Genomic DNA, 19,872 nt, shown 5'->3' with positions numbered 1-19,872 from the left:
ATGCGTCCATTACCCGCCATAGTTTTTCCCTGCCATTTTAATGTTCAGAACTTTAAAACCAATGTGATTCGGTATCTCCTTTTACATCCTTTCTTCTTTTCCTAAAGCTCGTGTGTTTCAATACTGGGTTCCCTTTTTCAGCGAAGTCAGATCTCATGTAAAAACATGTGTATGTATTAGTGAATGTGTTTCGCTCTCTCGCCATCGAATTCTCTGGTTTTTTCCTCTCAGGATGTTGGTTTTCATTCATTCCCTTCAAGCAAACAAGTCCGACCTTGGTGTGAGTCCTACTTCGGCTAGGAAACGGGTCCGAAGGCGGCTCAAATTAGTATGGAAATTATAATCACCGCGGAGCCGATTTTATATGTATTAGTTTTTTCACCACGATTTCTCCTTCGACTTTGTGTTCATACACAAAAAGTTGCAAGTGTGTGAGTGCAAACCCGTTTTTCTCGGTCGGAGTGTCTTTTCTGAACTCCATTTTCTAGCTTGAAGGGTTGTCTCTTTGTGAGATCGCCATCGCACTCACGCGTGCGGGGTAACATGCAAATGGATGTAGGTATACATAGATCTTTATATGGATATGGTGTTTGTGGACGAAAACTGGTTTGGAATTCTATATTTTCATGAAAGATTTTTGGAGTGTGTACCTATTTATTTTTTAAATGAAAAAGAAACTTGTTTTCATGTTGCTGTTGTGGATGCCATTTGAGTTTTTTGTGTATCAGAGAAATTTTTTGCATAATAAGTTGTTCAGCGGAGAAGTAGGTAGAGAAGGGTGGGTCAAAAAATCGAAATTCGTTTTTTTTCGATTTTGTTCTCGGAAAAATCGATTGCTAGCAACCTCTAGAATATACACACCAAATATGAGCTCTTTATATTAACTAGCCGACCCAGCCCTCGAAATTCGAGTGCCAATTTCTTAATTTTTTTTATTTGCAACAATTTTGAACACAATTATACCACAACAGTTTCTTTATTTTTTATAGTATTTGTTGTTGTTTTCTTGCGATTAACTACACTTTTTACACAGGAATATATAATATACCTACTTTTAGATATATTTTAAACTTGATTTAGATGTTTTTGAACTACGTTTTAACTACGCTCAACTACGTAAAAAAAGTATCGAAAAAGAAAATGAAAAGTGTAATCGTCTTAAGGGCATTGTGTTTGCACCTTGCATTTCAATTCAATTCAACCTGTTTTATGTTCCATTCGTTCAAATTCCATCCGTCAATCATTCAACCTCCGTCAACTTCACCCAAGTTTGTCATTCATTTTTTTTCATTTCACCCTGCCTCCACAGGAGATATTTTTCTCTTACTCAATGTCTAACATCTACAACATAACAACTTTTTTTTTCTTGGCTGGGCAAATTTTGTTCGGACAATTCATTTCATATGCTTCGTTCGCCAGAGGATGATGTATGATTTTTTGCGGACAAAATTTATTTTATATTGTCAATTTTGTGTGAATACTTCGTTTTTTTAATTTTTTTTCAATTTGTACATGTAATCATAGCTTGGCCTTTTTTTATTTGCCTTCCAAAAAATAAACAATTTATTTTTATAAAAATCAATTATAATAGTTGTTAAATAAATTCAAAATTATTAAATAAATTCAAAAAGTATATACCATTTCATGAAATCTAATTCATTTCAACATAAAACATGCAAAAATTCGCAAAACAAACAAATATATTTTGTCGTCCGCTACTACGGAGACAACCTTCTTCATGAGAGGTAAAAAAATAATGAAAAAACTGCAGTTCCAAAAGAAAAAAAACACATCTGTCAAATTCGATGTTAAACAATCGTGTTCAGACAAAATCGAAGACACAGTTGTCTAACATTGAATCATAACAAGAAATGGCGAGCCTCCACAAGACATTTCTTGTTAAGACACGTCAACATGACAAAAATTATCTCCTGTGGAGGCGGCCTGTTTAGCTTGTAGAAGTTTAATGTCGAATTCCTTTCACTTTTTAGAATCGCCTCAAAAAAATCGAATTTTTGGTGTTAAAAAGGAACATGAAAACAGACCGAGTTCTCTTTGTGATTGTGTGTGTGTCCTTTGACAACAATTTTTACACGAACGTCAATCTGAAATCAAAACAACTTCTGCAAAATAAAACCAGATTCCTTTGATCAATAATGTTGTTTATTTTCTTCGGTAATATAAATTCAATTAAATCAAAATCAATAGGAAATTGCAGATATTATTAAGATCTGAGTGAAGATGAAGTAGAAGGTTAATTATTTTGGTCGTATTCTTTCGTTTTACAGAGAAAAAATATCCTGAAGACAATCACGGGAAGAAAAGTCACAGTAATTTGACTTTTTCACAATAACTATGCCAGGAAAAAATATATTTTGATCGCAAATTGTTTTTTTTTTTTTAATTTATTTTATATTTTTCAATATATTCAATTAGAATTTACTCTTTATTTGAAGTTGGTGTTCTCAAATTAACAACACGAAGAAATCTTTCAGCTTGACGTTTAAGAAATGTCAAATCTTCCAAGTGTGTGTGCAAATCCGTGTAAATTTCTCCAGGAAAATGTTAATGAATGTGTTCAGATACTTATTAATGATTAAATATATGTTCACTTTTATTAAAGGTGCGTTCAAGTGTAGTTCTTCACAGTATATAGTAGTAATTCACAGTAGGTATATAGTAGTAAAAAGGTAATCCGTGGTACTGTGTGGCAGTGAAATTTTAAGCAAAACTTCCCTTTGAAAGTGAGAATCAACATTTTTTAATCAAACAAATCAATTCTTAAGGCTTTACCACACCAACTGCGTCGCACGACCATAGCCGTATTTAGGGGAGGGGTTATTGGGTTTAACCCCCCCCCCCCCCCCGAAAATTTTTTTCAGAAAATCAAGAGATAAAGTATAAACAAATACAAGTCTAATATGTGCAGCACTAAATCTTTTGTGTGTGTATTTTAGTAATTTTATTACCTATCTGAAAATCTCCCTTAAAGTCTGTACCAATTTTTTATCGTTAAAGAAGCTGTCGATGAAGTTTTTATAAGGGAAAACAAAAATGTTTTGGTCCATTACAACGTTTGGTAAGGGATTTTTCAAAAAATTATTTTTAAACTCTTTGAGAGTAGCTTGTTACCCACTTTTGACGAAAATGAATGTATTCATTTATTCAGAGAGTTTAGTAGCTATGTAAAACATTTCGTTATATTTTTAGCTTTTCATTTAAAATTGTTTCAAATTAGAAAATTAAACAATTTAAGTTTATAGTTTAATTTAAACGTGAAGTACTTATCTCATGCCAAACAACTTGGATTATTTAAAATTTTTAGTTTCAAGTATTCCCGATTTAATTTAGAACTTAATTGATATAATAGAATATATCAAATTTTTGCTACAAAATTTCAGTGCGAGAAAAATTCTATTTTCAATGTATTTATACATATATAAAATTGTACGAAATATTTTTTTGTATAAAGCCTAAGAATGGTTCAAATTTATTTCTTTACAAAATTTTTTTTGCTCGCTGACGCTGGCAACTTATATCAAACAACTTATCACTCCTTATACCTACTAGAGATTCCGCCGAATATTCGGCCATTTTATATTCGGTACATTTTAAAATGCTTCTACAGTAAGCAGAGCTATTTTAAATTTTTAACTACGAATTTCTCTCCTAAAAAATACTTAGGTAAAGAGGATATTGGCAAGTTTTTCGCTTCGACAAAGTTCTAATGACCATTTGCTTTAGCGGAATTAAGAATCGACTGCAGTTACATAAAGTTGATACAAAGTATTGTGATTCCTAAGCAAAATTTTGTTCGGTTTGAGGTAACCACCCCCCCCCCCCCCCCCCCCGAAATGAAATCCTAGCTACGGCTATGCGCACGACAACGTTTTTTTTATGTTAAAGCCATAACTACAATGACGTAAAAAGTGAAAAAGTGGGAAATTTACAAAAGTAAATTTTTTTTATTTCTTTCTAGCGCTATTTGTTTTTCTCAAAATTTTTGGAAAAAACTACAAAAATTGTTTTTGAAACCAAAAAATAGGCTTTCTGCATAATTATTTTTAATTTTGGTCGGAGAAACTGTCACAAAATGAGTTTGAAAATTTTCAGTGGCCATTGTAGTTATACATACCTTAAAGTGACTTAAAAAGTGAAAAAGTGGAAAATTTACAAAATTATTTTTTTTTATTTCTTTCTAGCAATATTTGTTTTTGGAAAAAAACTACAAAAATTTTTTTTGAAACCAAAAAATAAGCTTTTTGCATCATTATTTTTTATTTTGCCGTCGTAAAAACTGTCATAAAATGAGTTTGAAATCTATCACTTTTTCGCTTTTTCCAAAAATTACCGTTGCAGTTATACTTAAGCCTTAAGGCTTAACTAAAATGACCTTAAAAGTGAAAAAGTGGGAAATTTACAATAGTAAAAAAAATTTCTTTCTTTCAAGTTCATTTGTTTTTGAAAAAACTACAAAAATGGTTATTATGGTCGAAAAAACTATCACAAAATGAGTTTGAAAATTTTTACTTTTTGACTTTTTGCAAAAGTGGCCGTTGTAGTTATACCTTTAACTACATTGGCTCAAAATGTGAAAAAGTACAAAAGTGAAAATTTTCAAACGCATTTTTGTATGGTTTTTCGGGCTAGAACATTAAAACCAAAAATGCGGAAAGCATATTTTATTTGTATAAAAAAAATTACGCTAGCGAAAAAAAATAACTCATTTCTTGACAGTTTTTCTTACCTTGAAATCGAAAATAATGATGCAGAAAGCTTATTTTTTGCTTTAACCCCTTGTAACCCAACATCGTAAATTTTAAAATTAATAATGTAAATCCAAAGGGCCTTAGCTATAATAAAACACGTATTTTTTTAAAAATTCAATAAATTCATTATTTGCTTAGTTATTTCGAAATTTACGCAGTAAAAAAAAAAGTTTAAATAATTTATTTTTGTATATAAATGCAAAAATTCAAACAAAATGCTATCTAATATTTATTTTTAGGCGCATTCCTTAAATCCAAAAATAAAACCCCGTTAGTTTATGCACGAAAAATATTTTTTCTGAATTTCGTTGTTTTTGCATAAATTTGCTTGTTTTCCAAAAAAGCCGAACTTTCAACATTAACTGCCAATTAAAAACTATTGGTGCTATTTATTAGAAATATGGCGCATTATTTCGATAAAGCAATTCTTAAAGATTATGTAAGAAGCTTTAAAAGAATTAAAATATGTTTTTTACAGCTTTTAAGCGATCTTTTTCGGTTTGTTACAGAAATGTCACATGTGGCTACAAGGGGTTAATAAACAAAACCAAATAGCTCTAGAAAGAAATAAAAAAAAAAAATTAATTTTGTAAATTTACCTTTTTTCACTTTTTAGGTTATTATAGATAAGGAACAAAAAAGACGGTTTTTGTTAGTTTTCCCTGAACCTCATAAGAAAAACGCTTTGCCATGCGGCGATAAAATATTAGTGCCTTTTATGCAAAAATGTAAACGTCTAAAAGTGAAAACTTGGTAAAATGGTAAAGGAACTGTCAAATTCTTATGTTCTTTCAAGAGAAAAAAGGATGATAGATTTCATTGGTATCAAAAGTGTTAACAAAAGTAATAGACTCGATTTTAATAGAATTCGATTTTAAGGGGGGGGTTTCCATAGCATTTTAATGGAAGATGGTTGACTAATTGTTGTATTACTTTTGCAGTTTATAAGATAATCTTATGAAACTTACTTTTTTGAAAAGGTAATAAACGTACGAATTTTTTTGTATCATTTAAATTTTAGAAACATTTCTTGTGCGGTTTTTATAAGGGTCGAAAATGATTTTTTTCCTGCAAATTTAGATTGAATCAGAATTTTGGTTGGGGAACCGTTGTTTATAAACTTTTTATTTATTTTTTTTTTGTTTTATAATGATCAAATGTGTTTTCATGCAGTACACGAAACAGATTTTTTTTTTTTTTTTATTAGAAAAAAAGCTTCGTTAATTTGTTGTAATTTCATGTTTTTTTACTCACTCTTCTTAGAATAACTTTACCGTTTATTAGTGTTTTTAGATGAAACAAAAGAAAACAATAAAGGGAAATTAGGAGAATCCAATAAAATTTCTAAAATTTAATTTGAAGTTAGTTTGAACGGTTAATTTGAAGGAAAGGTGTCAAAATGCACTTTTTTAGCATTTTAGTCGTGGGGCAAAGCGTGATTATTTTTTAAAATGTTTTTGTATTTTTTAATGAGAAATGAGAAGTTAATAAAGTTGTTCATGCAACCCGTTTGCCAAAAAAAAATATTTTTTTTATTTACACACTAAAAATTTGATTTTAATAAACCAATATTTGCATTCTGTTTTTGAGGAAGGGGCAGTCAAAGCATCCACAATTTATTTTTATTATTTTTTTTCATTATATTTCAAATCAGTTTCAAAAAAAAAAATATATTTTTGCTCACAGTATTTTTAATATAAATTGTTGAAAAAGTGTCTATTTTAGCTTTTTTTACTTTGAAAATTCCATTGATCACGCACACATGCAAATTTAGTTCAAAAGAATGCCACGCATAAGCTGGCGCTGATGAACTCTTTTTTTCTGTTCTTTTCTATTTATTGAAAAAAAACTTGCTCTTGCGCTCTCATTTTCTCGTTATATTTTGTTTTTGTTTTTTGTGTTTACATAATACTTTTTTTTTTTTGTTTCCTATTTCCTCATTCAGGCAGGCAGAAATCACTCATGAAATTATGAAGATGCTGCAGAGAGTAGGTAGATAGTAGATATTTTTTGCAAGATCATTATCTTTTGTTTTCAAAAAGGGTTGTTTTGTTCTTGTTGACTCTTGGGTTTTTTCTAACAATTCATTTCGTGTTTATAATATCGCACCCTCGGTTGCGAGTTGACACTTTTGGGTTTTTTTTTTGGTGTCAGCGAAATTCTTTGAATTGTGTAATATTCACATCGCTCGTGCGGGGATATAGGTAAAGGATTAGATATGTGGTATGCATTTGTTTGTGTGTAAAAATGTGTATTGACATTTGACATGATTGATTTCTATATTTAGGTTGATTTCATGTAACATTGATTAATCTTACGTTTTTTGAGTAATTAAAGTGTAAATTTGAATAAATAGGCCAAAATTGTAAAGAATGATAAAAATAAATCGAATTCAAGCTTTTTTCATTTTTTTAATTTTACTAGAACATTTTCTATAGTATACTAATGCAAATTTTTTTTTACACCATCAGAAAATAGACATTTTAACGAACGAAATGCCCACCGACTTTTTAAAAAAAGCTGATTTTTTGACACGTGAATTTTCGATTGAAAATTAGGGTGTCTTTTTGGTATTAAGTCAAAATAAGGTGAATAAATTAATATTTTAAATCAAAAAAATTACAGTGTATTTGGTACATAATAAGGTAAGTTTTCACCAAATTTCGTAGAAAAATTTTTGTTCTTGAAAATGATAAAAATAAAAAACCAAAAACTCGGTTTTTTGAATTTTTCACATAAATTTTGAGGTTATGTGAAAAAATTGTTGATACAAAAGTTGTAGATCTTTTAATTACCTACAACTTTGCCATACAATTTTTTTCTATAGGATTTGTAGTTTTGCCGGAAATCGAGATATACCATTTTTTACCCCTACAAACTCAACCCACCCACCTCCCGAACTCGGCTCGCCCGTAATTTATTTTTCCTTTCATTCTTATCATATTCCCCTCCTACTATGATTTTTTTGTACTTTTTAATATTTTTGAAGGCATCGGCACTGGTCTATAGGTATACACTCCAGAAATCTTTCATTCATTCATGCTTTCATTGCTTTCATTCATTCATTCAGTCATGAATGACATTTCATTCCAGTCGATTGGAAATTTTTCCAACAGATATTCCAGTTGTTTTTGTTTTTTTTTTTTATATCGAATTTTTAATTAAACAAATTTCAGTATTTCGGTTGAAAAAAAGGAAAAAAAAATTGATTGTGCACGTCTAGAAGTCATTCGCTTTAGTTCGGTGTATAATTTATGGTCCTTCGGGTTTTGTGGGCCCGGTATTTTGTACTACAAAAACCACGTTCGCCGTTTTATTATATGATGATGGGAAGGTCCTCCGCTTCTCAATTTTCCATTTTTACATCAAGCTTCTACTAAAAAAAAATCATTTTCTTATTAACTGACTTTTTAGCAAATCGTCGCCTCAATTAAATATTGTCGTATGTGCAAAATTGAGGTTTTGAGATTTGACTGCAGTTTTGCTAATTGATTTTTTCTCTTTCATTCTGTGAAATCCGTTTTTCGATATCTGTCTTCGTTTCCGAGATAATCAGTATGCATTTATCGTATGTGTAGGTTTACAAACATTTTCAGTATCTATTTGTCGTAAGTGCACTGAAAACGTGCACATAAGACAAAAATTATCACATACTACAATTTTTTCATACAAAATCTGTTTTTTTCTTCGTTCGGTAAATAATTGTAGTATGTGCTATTTTTGCTACACATACGACAATATTTTACTGGAATTTCGGTAAACGTTTGGCGTATGTCCCATAAGGAAATACACAGACGATTGTAATTTCAGTCGCAAATCGCAATCAAGATGTCGAGCAGGGCGGACGAGTCACCTGCGCCAAGTTTATCGGAGGAGCTTTATGCATAATATGATAATGCATACAGCATACTAAATGCTTAAAAGGTGGTTTTATGATTTGATTTTATTAAGCATGAGCAACGAAATATTGGATGATGAATTCCTCGATGTCGATCCATTAGGTTCGCCCAATGAGTGTTCTGAATCCAGTGACAAAGACTTTTTAGCAGACGATGAGGATAACGATCCCACGTACCAGTTAGAAAATCAAAATGAAAACTCGGCCATCCGAAATTTTTATGAAGCTGCACATGATATTGTTATGTCTATACTCCATCCACATCAACAAATAATCAACCCAACGATCGGAATCTACCATTCTAATTCTAAAAATTGTTCAAAAATAACATAAAAATGTTTTATTTTTTCTATGAATTAAATGTGATTTTAAGTTTTTTTCTGTTTAGACAAAAAAAGTATAGGTATTTTAAGAACGGCCATTTCACACGAAGAAGACACAAACATTGACTTTGTTTTCAGTCTATCTCGTTGAAGAAGGGTAATTCCATGAAAAAGTGGACACGAATTTTGAACAAATTATGCAGTCTTTTTTACTTTTTTTATTAGCAAATTTCTATTTACAAACGTCAACTCTTTTTGCAAGTTGCAAGAAGAGATTCTTTGTTGTATTCCCTTATGGATAGACATCAAATTCAGGGAGTCTAAATAATCTTAAAGCATTTTTATAGCATAAGCTTGCCAACAACAGAAGAATTTCAGATGAAAATGACGGAAAAACAAGGAAACTAAAAACATGATGAGTCTAATAGTGACGATGACAACACCCCCTCGTTATTGGTAAAATAAATTAACATTTAAGCAAGCTTCGTTACACAATATTCGATTTAAAAAAAAATTGAGTGAAAATGCATCTTTTCTTTACATTTACAACTACAAATCACAGGTAACATGAGTTACCAAAATAATGTAACGTGAGTTACCTAAATATTTTAAAATTTTTCCTCGAAATATTGAAAAAATGTTTCGTTTTGTCACTTATATTAAAAGCTTGTAATTTTTTATGTATGGAATCTTCATTAAAAACAAATAAAGATTCTTAATTTCACATAAAAACTTCATACTGTCGGACTCTTAAAATTCGTGTCCGACTTTTGTAACGTGAGTTACCATCAAACTTTTATTTTTCCCAAGCAAATGTTAAAAATAAAGTAAATTTTTTTAGTTAATTTATGAAAGTAATAATTATGCTCTATTCATGGATAGTAATTTCGTATCAATTTACATTAAAATTGACAAAAAAAAAATTATTTATGTGTTGGAAATTTTTGTGAATGTAACGTGAGTTACCATGGAATTGCCCAGAAGCAACCTTTTTTCTTGAAACTTGGTAGGTGTTAAGGGCTCATAATAAAGTTGATGTTCTAGAAGTTTCACGAAAAACTAATTTAACGTAGCGAAATTATTCACAGATAAAGCGGTAACGGAGAAGACACGTACAAATCTTCTCCGTTACCGTCTTTGTCTGTTAATAATTTAGCTATTTTGAACTCGTTTTTCTTGAAACTTCTAGAACTTTCATGAAAAAAGATTGCTTCTTCAACGAGATAGACTGGATAATAAGCGTGAAAATGTCCTGAAAATGCGAATGGAATGGCCGAGAATTAAACGTTCATCTCATGAATTCTAAAAATTGTTGAAAAATAACATAAAAATATAATTTTTCCTGTGAATTAAATTTTATTTTAAGTTTTTTTCTTTTGTTTAAACAAAAAAAATATATTTTAAGAATTAAGAGTTAAGTTGTTCTACTTTAAAATAATAAATTAACGTAAACCGTTTTAAAAGAAAAAACCTTGTTCTATGTGTTTTTTTTCGCATCGAACTTGATTTCTATTTTATGTCGTATGTCGTAAACAAGTGTAGGATTAAACTTTGTTTATTTTTTGTCGTATGTGTCATCAATTTGTCGTATGTGTTTGACTAACAAATTTTTTCTGTGAAAACGTTACATACGACAACGGCATATTGGACAAAATTGACTATTATTTGTTTCTGGATTGGAATATTGAAATAATTCTAACGCAATTCAATAGGCAAATGTTTTCTGTATATACCATCATATTTTTAAAAAAATTCACCGTACAGTTTTCGAGAAAAAAAATTCTGAACTTTGATTGCGTTTTCCCAAAAGTAGCCGAATGTAATATACGACATTATTTTATTGAGGCGACGAAATTTCTTTACATACTCTTGTAGAAATTGAACGCTCTACAAAAGGCCTTATACACTTTTTTCAATTATCTAACCGTTTAGTAGATATTTGAGGTCCAAAAATCGAGAAAATCTTTTAAAATTCGTTTTTTGTTTTTAGTTTTGTTACAAATTGAAAAATTATAATGTCTCCTGAACTGATTTTTCAAACTTAGGCCGCATGCGGATTGGACTAAATATTTAGCCAGGAATAAATTTTGATATTTATGACTGTGTATAAAATTTAGCCCTGAATAAATATAGCTGTGTGAATTTGGATAGACCAAACAAAAAAAGATTATTACCTAATTATTTGTATGCAAATATGTAGATACATATGTATATCAATCTACTTTACATTCAACACCTTTTTAATAATGATTTTTTTAGTATAACCAATGCAATGAACTCAGTTCGTAACTGAATCGATTTTGTTTTTTATTTACCTATACCTTCATTATTAGAAAACAAAAATAAGGTAACCTACAAAAAAAAACCGAATCCGCAACATAATAAACAAAGACAATGAAAAATAAAAAAACAACATATTTATGTTATATAACCCCGCAGGCACGCGTGAGTGTAGTATATTAAACAACACAACCCAGAAATCAACCTAAATATGCAAATCAATCATTGTGTACATGTCAAATGTCAATACACATTTTTTCATACAAACAAGTGCATACTTACCAATGTACCCACATATCTAATCCTTTACCTATATCCCCGCACGAGCGATGTGAATTACATTACACAATGCAAAGAATTTCGCTGACACAAAAAAAAAATAAAACAAAAATGTCAACTCGCACGAGTTACAAAGGTACCCATTCCTATGGCCACACAGTTGGTACCTATTCAGATACCAATGCCTAAACAATAATCGAATAACCGTAGACTAAACAAAAGATAAGATAAACAGAACAACATCTCATCTCAGTATAAACATATAAATTTAATCAAATATAATTTTCAAAGACAATATTCGGCACCGTAGGTTAAGTGATCAAATGTAACATAGTTTTAAGTCAGTTCTTAAGATACCGTCAATAAAGCAAGATCATCTCGATCTGATTATTAATAAAAATTGTGCGTTGCGTTTTCATTTTAATTCTCCACGTTAGGAGAAGTTTATATATTTTTTTAAGATCCACGAGGATCAGTTACTTAACTGGCGCAGTCGGTAGGATACCCAGTATCCGCTCGCTCGAATAGAAATAATATCGGTTAAATCAAAATCCGATCTAATAAAAGTGAGAAAATTGTTCTGATCTTAAACTGAGTAAAATTGGGGTTGTGCGACCTTATAAATAAGGGAAAGTCATATTAACGCACTCTTAAAACACCTATTGAGACTGATAGGTTCGACCCAAAACTCTGATCAAATAACATAAATCAAATCACATAAATTCGACAAATTACATAATATAAACATAAAATGGAGCAACAAATTAGTCTTCTTTTAACCGCGACGGCGGAGCAGAAAGAACTCCTGCGGCAGCAGCAGTTATTGCAGCAACAACAACAACCAGACACACAAGAACATGACCAACAGCAACATGACCAACAACAGCAACAACAGCAACAAGACCAACAGCAACAACAGCAAGAACAACTACCTGATATCAAACCTGTTACAATTGTTCTACCAGAGATGGATATAGTAAAAATTATTCAAAGAGTTAAACCGTTTAATGCAGAAGGGCCAAGAGACGTGGCATCCTTTATATATGACATAGATATTAACTTACAATATCTAACACCAGCCACAAAGGCTTTTACAATACAAAATGTAGTCAGAGGACTAATACAGGGAAGAGCTCAACAACCAATTCGAATGCTAGGACCATATGCAACATGGACATCAATGAGAGAAACACTTATCAAAAACTTCGGACCCCAAGAAAGTTATATCAACATATACACAAAAGCAGTAAGTTTAAGAAATAACAATCTAGAAATATATTATTTTAAGTTGTGTGAATTAATGGATAGAATTAATATTAAATATAATTTTGAATTGGTTAAATGTAATGAATTTTCACCCGAGAATGTTAAGGGTATGTTTTTTAGAATTTTCTGCTCTCAATTAAATACAAATCAGGAAAGTTTCGTACTTAGTCGAAACATAAATTGCATGCAAAAAGCATACGAACTATTAAACAATTATAGAAATTCGAATCCACAGTTTTTAGAAGGACACCCTTCTAGACCTAGAAATTATAATGATTCCAACCGAAACAATGGTGGAAATTTCCACAGTAGAAATCCAAATAATAACTTAAATAGATTTAATAATAATAATTTCTCAAATAACAGAAATTTAAACAGTGGTAACTTTAATAATAATAACGCCAATAATAACACTGGTCAACAAGGTTTTTGCCACAAGAACCGAAATATACTTTTCTAGTAGTTTTTGGGGTGCTGAATCCGAATCTGAAGTCAGAAAAATTTTACTGGCCTTCGTTTTTGAAATATTACCGTTAGAAAATGTCAAAAACGTAATTTTGGCTGTTTTCGAGGTTATGTTTTTATGTGGAGTAATTCATTATGAATAAATTTGTAACGGTGCCTTTAAGAACAAGTTTTATTCTTTCAAAAAATGTTTAAATCTTTCCGATATCTCTTTTATTGCCCGAGATATTTAAAATTTAAGTAGTGGTCTTTGAATCAGAAACAACACCAACCAACCAAATTAAACTTTTTTTGCCACAAGAATCAAAATTTACTTTTCTGAAGGTTTTTGGGATGCTGAACTCGAATATACAATCAGAAAAATTCTATTAGCCTTCGTTCTTGAAATATTACCGTTATAAAATGCAAAAAAAGAGTTTTTTTTTATAACAGTTATATTTTAAGAACGGAGGCTAATAGAATTTTTCCGATTGCAGATTTGAGTTCAGAAACTCAAAAACCTTCAGAAAAGTATATTTTGGTTCTTGTGGCAAAAATTCTGTGACCAGTGACTTGAACTTTAGATTAAGTTTAGTTTCTCTTTGGCTTATTAAATGAAACTTAAGATATCTCGAGCAATAAAAGAGATATCGGGAAAATTTAAACAGTTTCTGAAAGAAGAATATATGTTCTTATAATAACCGTTACAAATTTGTTTGTAATGAATTACCCCACATAAAAACAGAACCTCGAAAACAGCCAAAATGACGTTTTTTAGAATTTTATAACGGTAATATTTCAAAAACGGAGGCCAATCAAATTTTTCTGACTTCATATTCGGATTGAGAACCCCAAAAACTACTAGAAAAGTATATTTTGGTTCTTGTGGCAAAAAAAAAGTTAAATTTTGTTGACCAGTGTAATTACTCAAACTTTAGAAATTCTAACAGTAGAAATTTTAATAATAATAATTATAATAATAATAATTATAATAATAATAATAATTATAATTATAATAATAATAATAATAATAATAATAATAATAATAATAATAATAATAATAATAATAATAATAATAATAATAATAATAATAATAATAATAATAATAATAATAATAATAATAATAATAATAATAATAATAATAATAATAATAATAATAATAATAATAATAATAATAATAATAATAATAATAATAATAATAATAATAATAATAATAATAATAATAATAATAATAATAATAATAATAATAATAATAATAATAATAATAATAATAATAATAATAATAATAATAATAATAATAATAATAATAATAATAATAATAATAATAATAATAATAATAATAATAATAATAATAATAATAATAATAATAATAATAATAATAATAATAATAATAATAATAATAATAATAATAATAATAATAATAATAATAATAATAATAATAATAATAATAATAATAATAATAATAATAATAATAATAATAATAATAATAATAATAATAATAATAATAATAATAATAATAATAATAATAATAATAATAATAATAATAATAATAATAATAATAATAATAATAATAATAATAATAATAATAATAATAATAATAATAATAATAATAATAATAATAATAATAATAATAATAATAATAATAATAATAATAATATAATAATAATAATAATAATAATAATAATAATAATAATAATAATAATAATAATAATAATAATAATAATAATAATAATAATAATAATAATAATAATAATAATAATAATAATAATAATAATAATAATAATAATAATAATAATAATAATAATAATAATAATAATAATAATAATAATAATAATAATAATAATAATAATAATAATAATAATAATAATAATAATAATAATAATAATAATAATAATAATAATAATAATAATAATAATAATAATAATAATACTAATAATAATACTAATAATAATAATAATAATAATAATAATAATAATAATAATAATAATAATAATAATAATAATAATAATAATAATAATAATAATAATAATAATAATAATAATAATAATAATAATAATAATAATAATAATAATAATAATAATAATAATAATAATAATAATAATAATAATAATAATAATAATAATAATAATAATAATAATAATAATAATAATAATAATAATAATAATAATAATAATAATAATAATAATAATAATAATAATAATAATAATAACAATAATAATAATAATAATAATAATAATAATAATAATAATAATAATAATAATAATAATAATAATAATAATAATAATAATAATAATAATAATAATAATAATAATAATAATAATAATAATAATAATAATAATAATAATAATAATAATAATAATAATAATAATAATAATAATAATAATAATAATGATAATAATAATAATAATAATAATAATAATAATAATAATAATAATAATAATAATAATAATAATAATAATAATAATAATAATAATAATAATAATAATAATAATAATAATAATAATAATAATAATAATAATAATTTTTTTTTTTTTTTTTTTTTTTACTTTACTTGTGGAGGAATGCGTTACGCACCATAAGGAGGTATCCATACCTCCCCGTGTGTCGGACTCACCACCAAGGAAAAAATGTTAAAACCTTATAATGGCATACCGACTAAACCTCCAAAAGTGTCACGAAGAACCCCCCCTCGGGACCACGGGATTGCACTTCTTCAAGAGGGGGTGCTGTTGTACGGCCCATTCTGGGCTCACGTCTTGTGGCGAGATCTTTTCTTCCTCTGCTTTCTTCGTTCCTAGGTTAGGAAGGGTAAGGTTAGGGAGGTTACGTAAGGACTAGGTGGAATTAGTTGGGTTTCGTTAGTTTAATATTAGTCTTTGATTAGGTGAAGTTAGGTTACGTTAGTTGAAAGTGGTTTGGTTAAATTTGGTTAGGTTAGTTGGTTAATAGGTTAGGAAAGGTTAGGAACGCGGAACTGTTCTTCTTCTCTTTTCTTATTTCTGAGGAGCTGATTTGTGTATGCACTGATCGCGTTCCAGTTGTGTTGGCTAGTAATTGTGTCTAGTTCAAGTGTGAATAAAAATAAAATTGTGAAAAATGGCTCGTACAAAGCAAACTGCTCGTAAATCGACTGGTGGAAAGGCTCCCAGGAAGCAGCTGGCTACTAAAGCAGCTCGTAAAAGTGCTCCAGCCACCGGAGGTGTAAAGAAACCACATCGTTATCGTCCCGGAACTGTGGCTCTTCGTGAAATCCGTCGTTATCAGAAGAGTACTGAATTGTTGATCCGCAAATTGCCTTTCCAACGTTTAGTTCGTGAAATCGCACAAGATTTCAAAATAATAATAATAATAATAATAATAATAATAATAATAATAATAATAATAATAATAATAATAATAATAATAATAATAATAATAATAATAATAATAATAATAATAATAATAATAATAATAATAATAATAATAATAATAATAATAATAATAATATAATAATAATAATAATAATAATAATAATAATAATAATAATAATAATAATAATAATAATAATAATAATAATAATAATAATAATAATAATAATAATAATAATAATAATAATAATAATAATAATAATAATAATAATAATAATAATAATAATAATAATAATAATAATAATAATAATAATAATAATAATAATAATAATAATAATAATAATAATAATAATAATAATAATGATAATAATAATAATAATAATAATAATAATAATAATAATAATAATAATAATAATAATAATAATAATAATAATAATAATAATAATGGCATACCGACTAAACCTCCAAAAGTGTCACGAAGAACCCCCCCTCGGGACCACGGGATTGCACTTCTTCAAGAGGGGGTGCTGTTGTACGGCCCATTCTGGGCTCACGTCTTGTGGCGAGATCTTTTCTTCCTCTGCTTTCTTCGTTCCTAGGTTAGGAAGGGTAAGGTTAGGGAGGTTACGTTAGGGAGGTTAAGTAAGGACTAGGTGGAATTAGTTGGGTTTCGTTAGTTTAATATTAGTCTTTGATTAGGTGAAGTTAGGTTACGTTAGTTGAAAGTGGTTTGGTTAAATTTGGTTAGGTTAGTTGGTTAATAGGTTAGGAAAGGTTAGGAACGCGGAACTGTTCTTCTTCTCTTTTCTTATTTCTGAGGAGCTGATTTGTGTATGCACTGATCGCGTTCCAGTTGTGTTGGCTAGTAATTGTGTCTAGTTCAAGTGTGAATAAAAATAAAATTGTGAAAAATGGCTCGTACAAAGCAAACTGCTCGTAAATCGACTGGTGGAAAGGCTCCCAGGAAGCAGCTGGCTACTAAAGCAGCTCGTAAAAGTGCTCCAGCCACCGGAGGTGTAAAGAAACCACATCGTTATCGTCCCGGAACTGTGGCTCTTCGTGAAATCCGTCGTTATCAGAAGAGTACTGAATTGTTGATCCGCAAATTGCCTTTCCAACGTTTAGTTCGTGAAATCGCACAAGATTTCAAAATAATAATAATAATAATAATAATAATAATAATAATAATAATAATAATAATAATAATAATAATAATAATAATAATAATAATAATAATAATAATAATAATAATAATAATAATAATAATAATAATAATAATAATAATAATAATAATAATAATAATAATAATAATAATAATAATAATAATAATAATAATAATAATAATAATAATAATAATAATAATAATAATAATAATAATAATAATAATAATAATAATAATAATAATAATAATAATAATAATAATAATAATAATAATAATAATAATAATAATAATAATAATAATAATAATAATAATAATAATAATAATAATAATAATAATAATAATAATAATAATAATAATAATAATAATAATAATAATAATAATAATAATAATAATAATAATAATAATAATAATAATAATAATAATAATAATAATAATAATAATAATAATAATAATAATAATAATAATAATAATAATAATAATAATAATAATAATAATAATAATAATAATAATAATAATAATAATAATAATAATAATAATAATAATAATAATAATAATAATAATAATAATAATAATAATAATAATAATAATAATAATAATAATAATAATAATAATAATAATAATAATAATAATAATAATAATAATAATAATAATAATAATAATAATAATAATAATAATAATAATAATAATAATAATAATAATAATAATAATAATAATAATAATAATAATAATAATAATAATAATAATAATAATAATAATAATAATAATAATAATAATAATAATAATAATAATAATAATAATAATAATAATAATAATAATAATAATAATAATAATAATAATAATAATAATAATAATAATAATAATAATAATAATAATAATAATAATAATAATAATAATAATAATAATAATAATAATAATAATAATAATAATAATAATAATAATAATAATAATAATAATAATAATAATAATAATAATAATAATAATAATAATAATAATAATAATAATAATAATAATAATAATAATAATAATAATAATAATAATAATAATAATAATAATAATAATAATAATAATAATAATAATAATAATAATAATAATAATAATAATAATAATAATAATAATAATAATAATAATAATAATAATAATAATAATAATAATAATAATAATAATAATAATAATAATAATAATAATAATAATAATAATAATAATAATAATAATGATAATAATAATAATAATAATAATAATAATAATAATAATAATAATAATAATAATAATAATAATAATAATAATAATAATAATAATAATAATAATAATAATAATAATAATAATAATAATAATAATAATAATAATAATAATAATAATAATAATGGCATACCGACTAAACCTCCAAAAGTGTCACGAAGAACCCCCCCTCGGGACCACGGGATTGCACTTCTTCAAGAGGGGGTGCTGTTGTACGGCCCATTCTGGGCTCACGTCTTGTGGCGAGATCTTTTCTTCCTCTGCTTTCTTCGTTCCTAGGTTAGGAAGGGTAAGGTTAGGGAGGTTACGTTAGGGAGGTTAAGTAAGGACTAGGTGGAATTAGTTGGGTTTCGTTAGTTTAATATTAGTCTTTGATTAGGTGAAGTTAGGTTACGTTAGTTGAAAGTGGTTTGGTTAAATTTGGTTAGGTTAGTTGGTTAATAGGTTAGGAAAGGTTAGGAACGCGGAACTGTTCTTCTTCTCTTTTCTTATTTCTGAGGAGCTGATTTGTGTATGCACTGATCGCGTTCCAGTTGTGTTGGCTAGTAATTGTGTCTAGTTCAAGTGTGAATAAAAATAAAATTGTGAAAAATGGCTCGTACAAAGCAAACTGCTCGTAAATCGACTGGTGGAAAGGCTCCCAGGAAGCAGCTGGCTACTAAAGCAGCTCGTAAAAGTGCTCCAGCCACCGGAGGTGTAAAGAAACCACATCGTTATCGTCCCGGAACTGTGGCTCTTCGTGAAATCCGTCGTTATCAGAAGAGTACTGAATTGTTGATCCGCAAATTGCCTTTCCAACGTTTAGTTCGTGAAATCGCACAAGATTTCAAAATAATAATAATAATAATAATAATAATAATAATAATAA

The 19,872-nt window shown here is 26.6% G+C and overlaps 2 protein-coding genes across 2 annotated transcripts in view; one reads left to right on the top strand and one right to left on the bottom strand.

The window, feature by feature from the left end:
* Positions 1-19,872, bottom strand: part of LOC129907788 (alpha-catulin) — a 392,337-nt gene that overhangs the window by 118,025 nt on the left and 254,440 nt on the right. The gene's annotated exons all lie outside the window — the stretch shown is intronic.
* LOC129907789 (probable basic-leucine zipper transcription factor K) overlaps positions 9,966-19,872 on the top strand; it is a 17,996-nt gene continuing 8,089 nt past the window's right edge. The window contains exon 1 of the mRNA XM_055984166.1: positions 9,966-12,795. Coding sequence (XP_055840141.1) covers positions 12,301-12,795 — 495 coding nt within the window. The 5' untranslated portion in view covers positions 9,966-12,300. The remainder of the gene's footprint in view (positions 12,796-19,872) is intronic.

The sequence above is a fragment of the Episyrphus balteatus genome, chromosome 1, assembly GCF_945859705.1.
Source record: "Episyrphus balteatus chromosome 1, idEpiBalt1.1, whole genome shotgun sequence".
In the NCBI taxonomy this organism is placed as follows: Eukaryota; Metazoa; Arthropoda; class Insecta; order Diptera; family Syrphidae; genus Episyrphus; species Episyrphus balteatus.
Note: the sequence above shows the minus strand (reverse complement) of the source record. Positions and strands in the feature narration are given on the sequence as shown.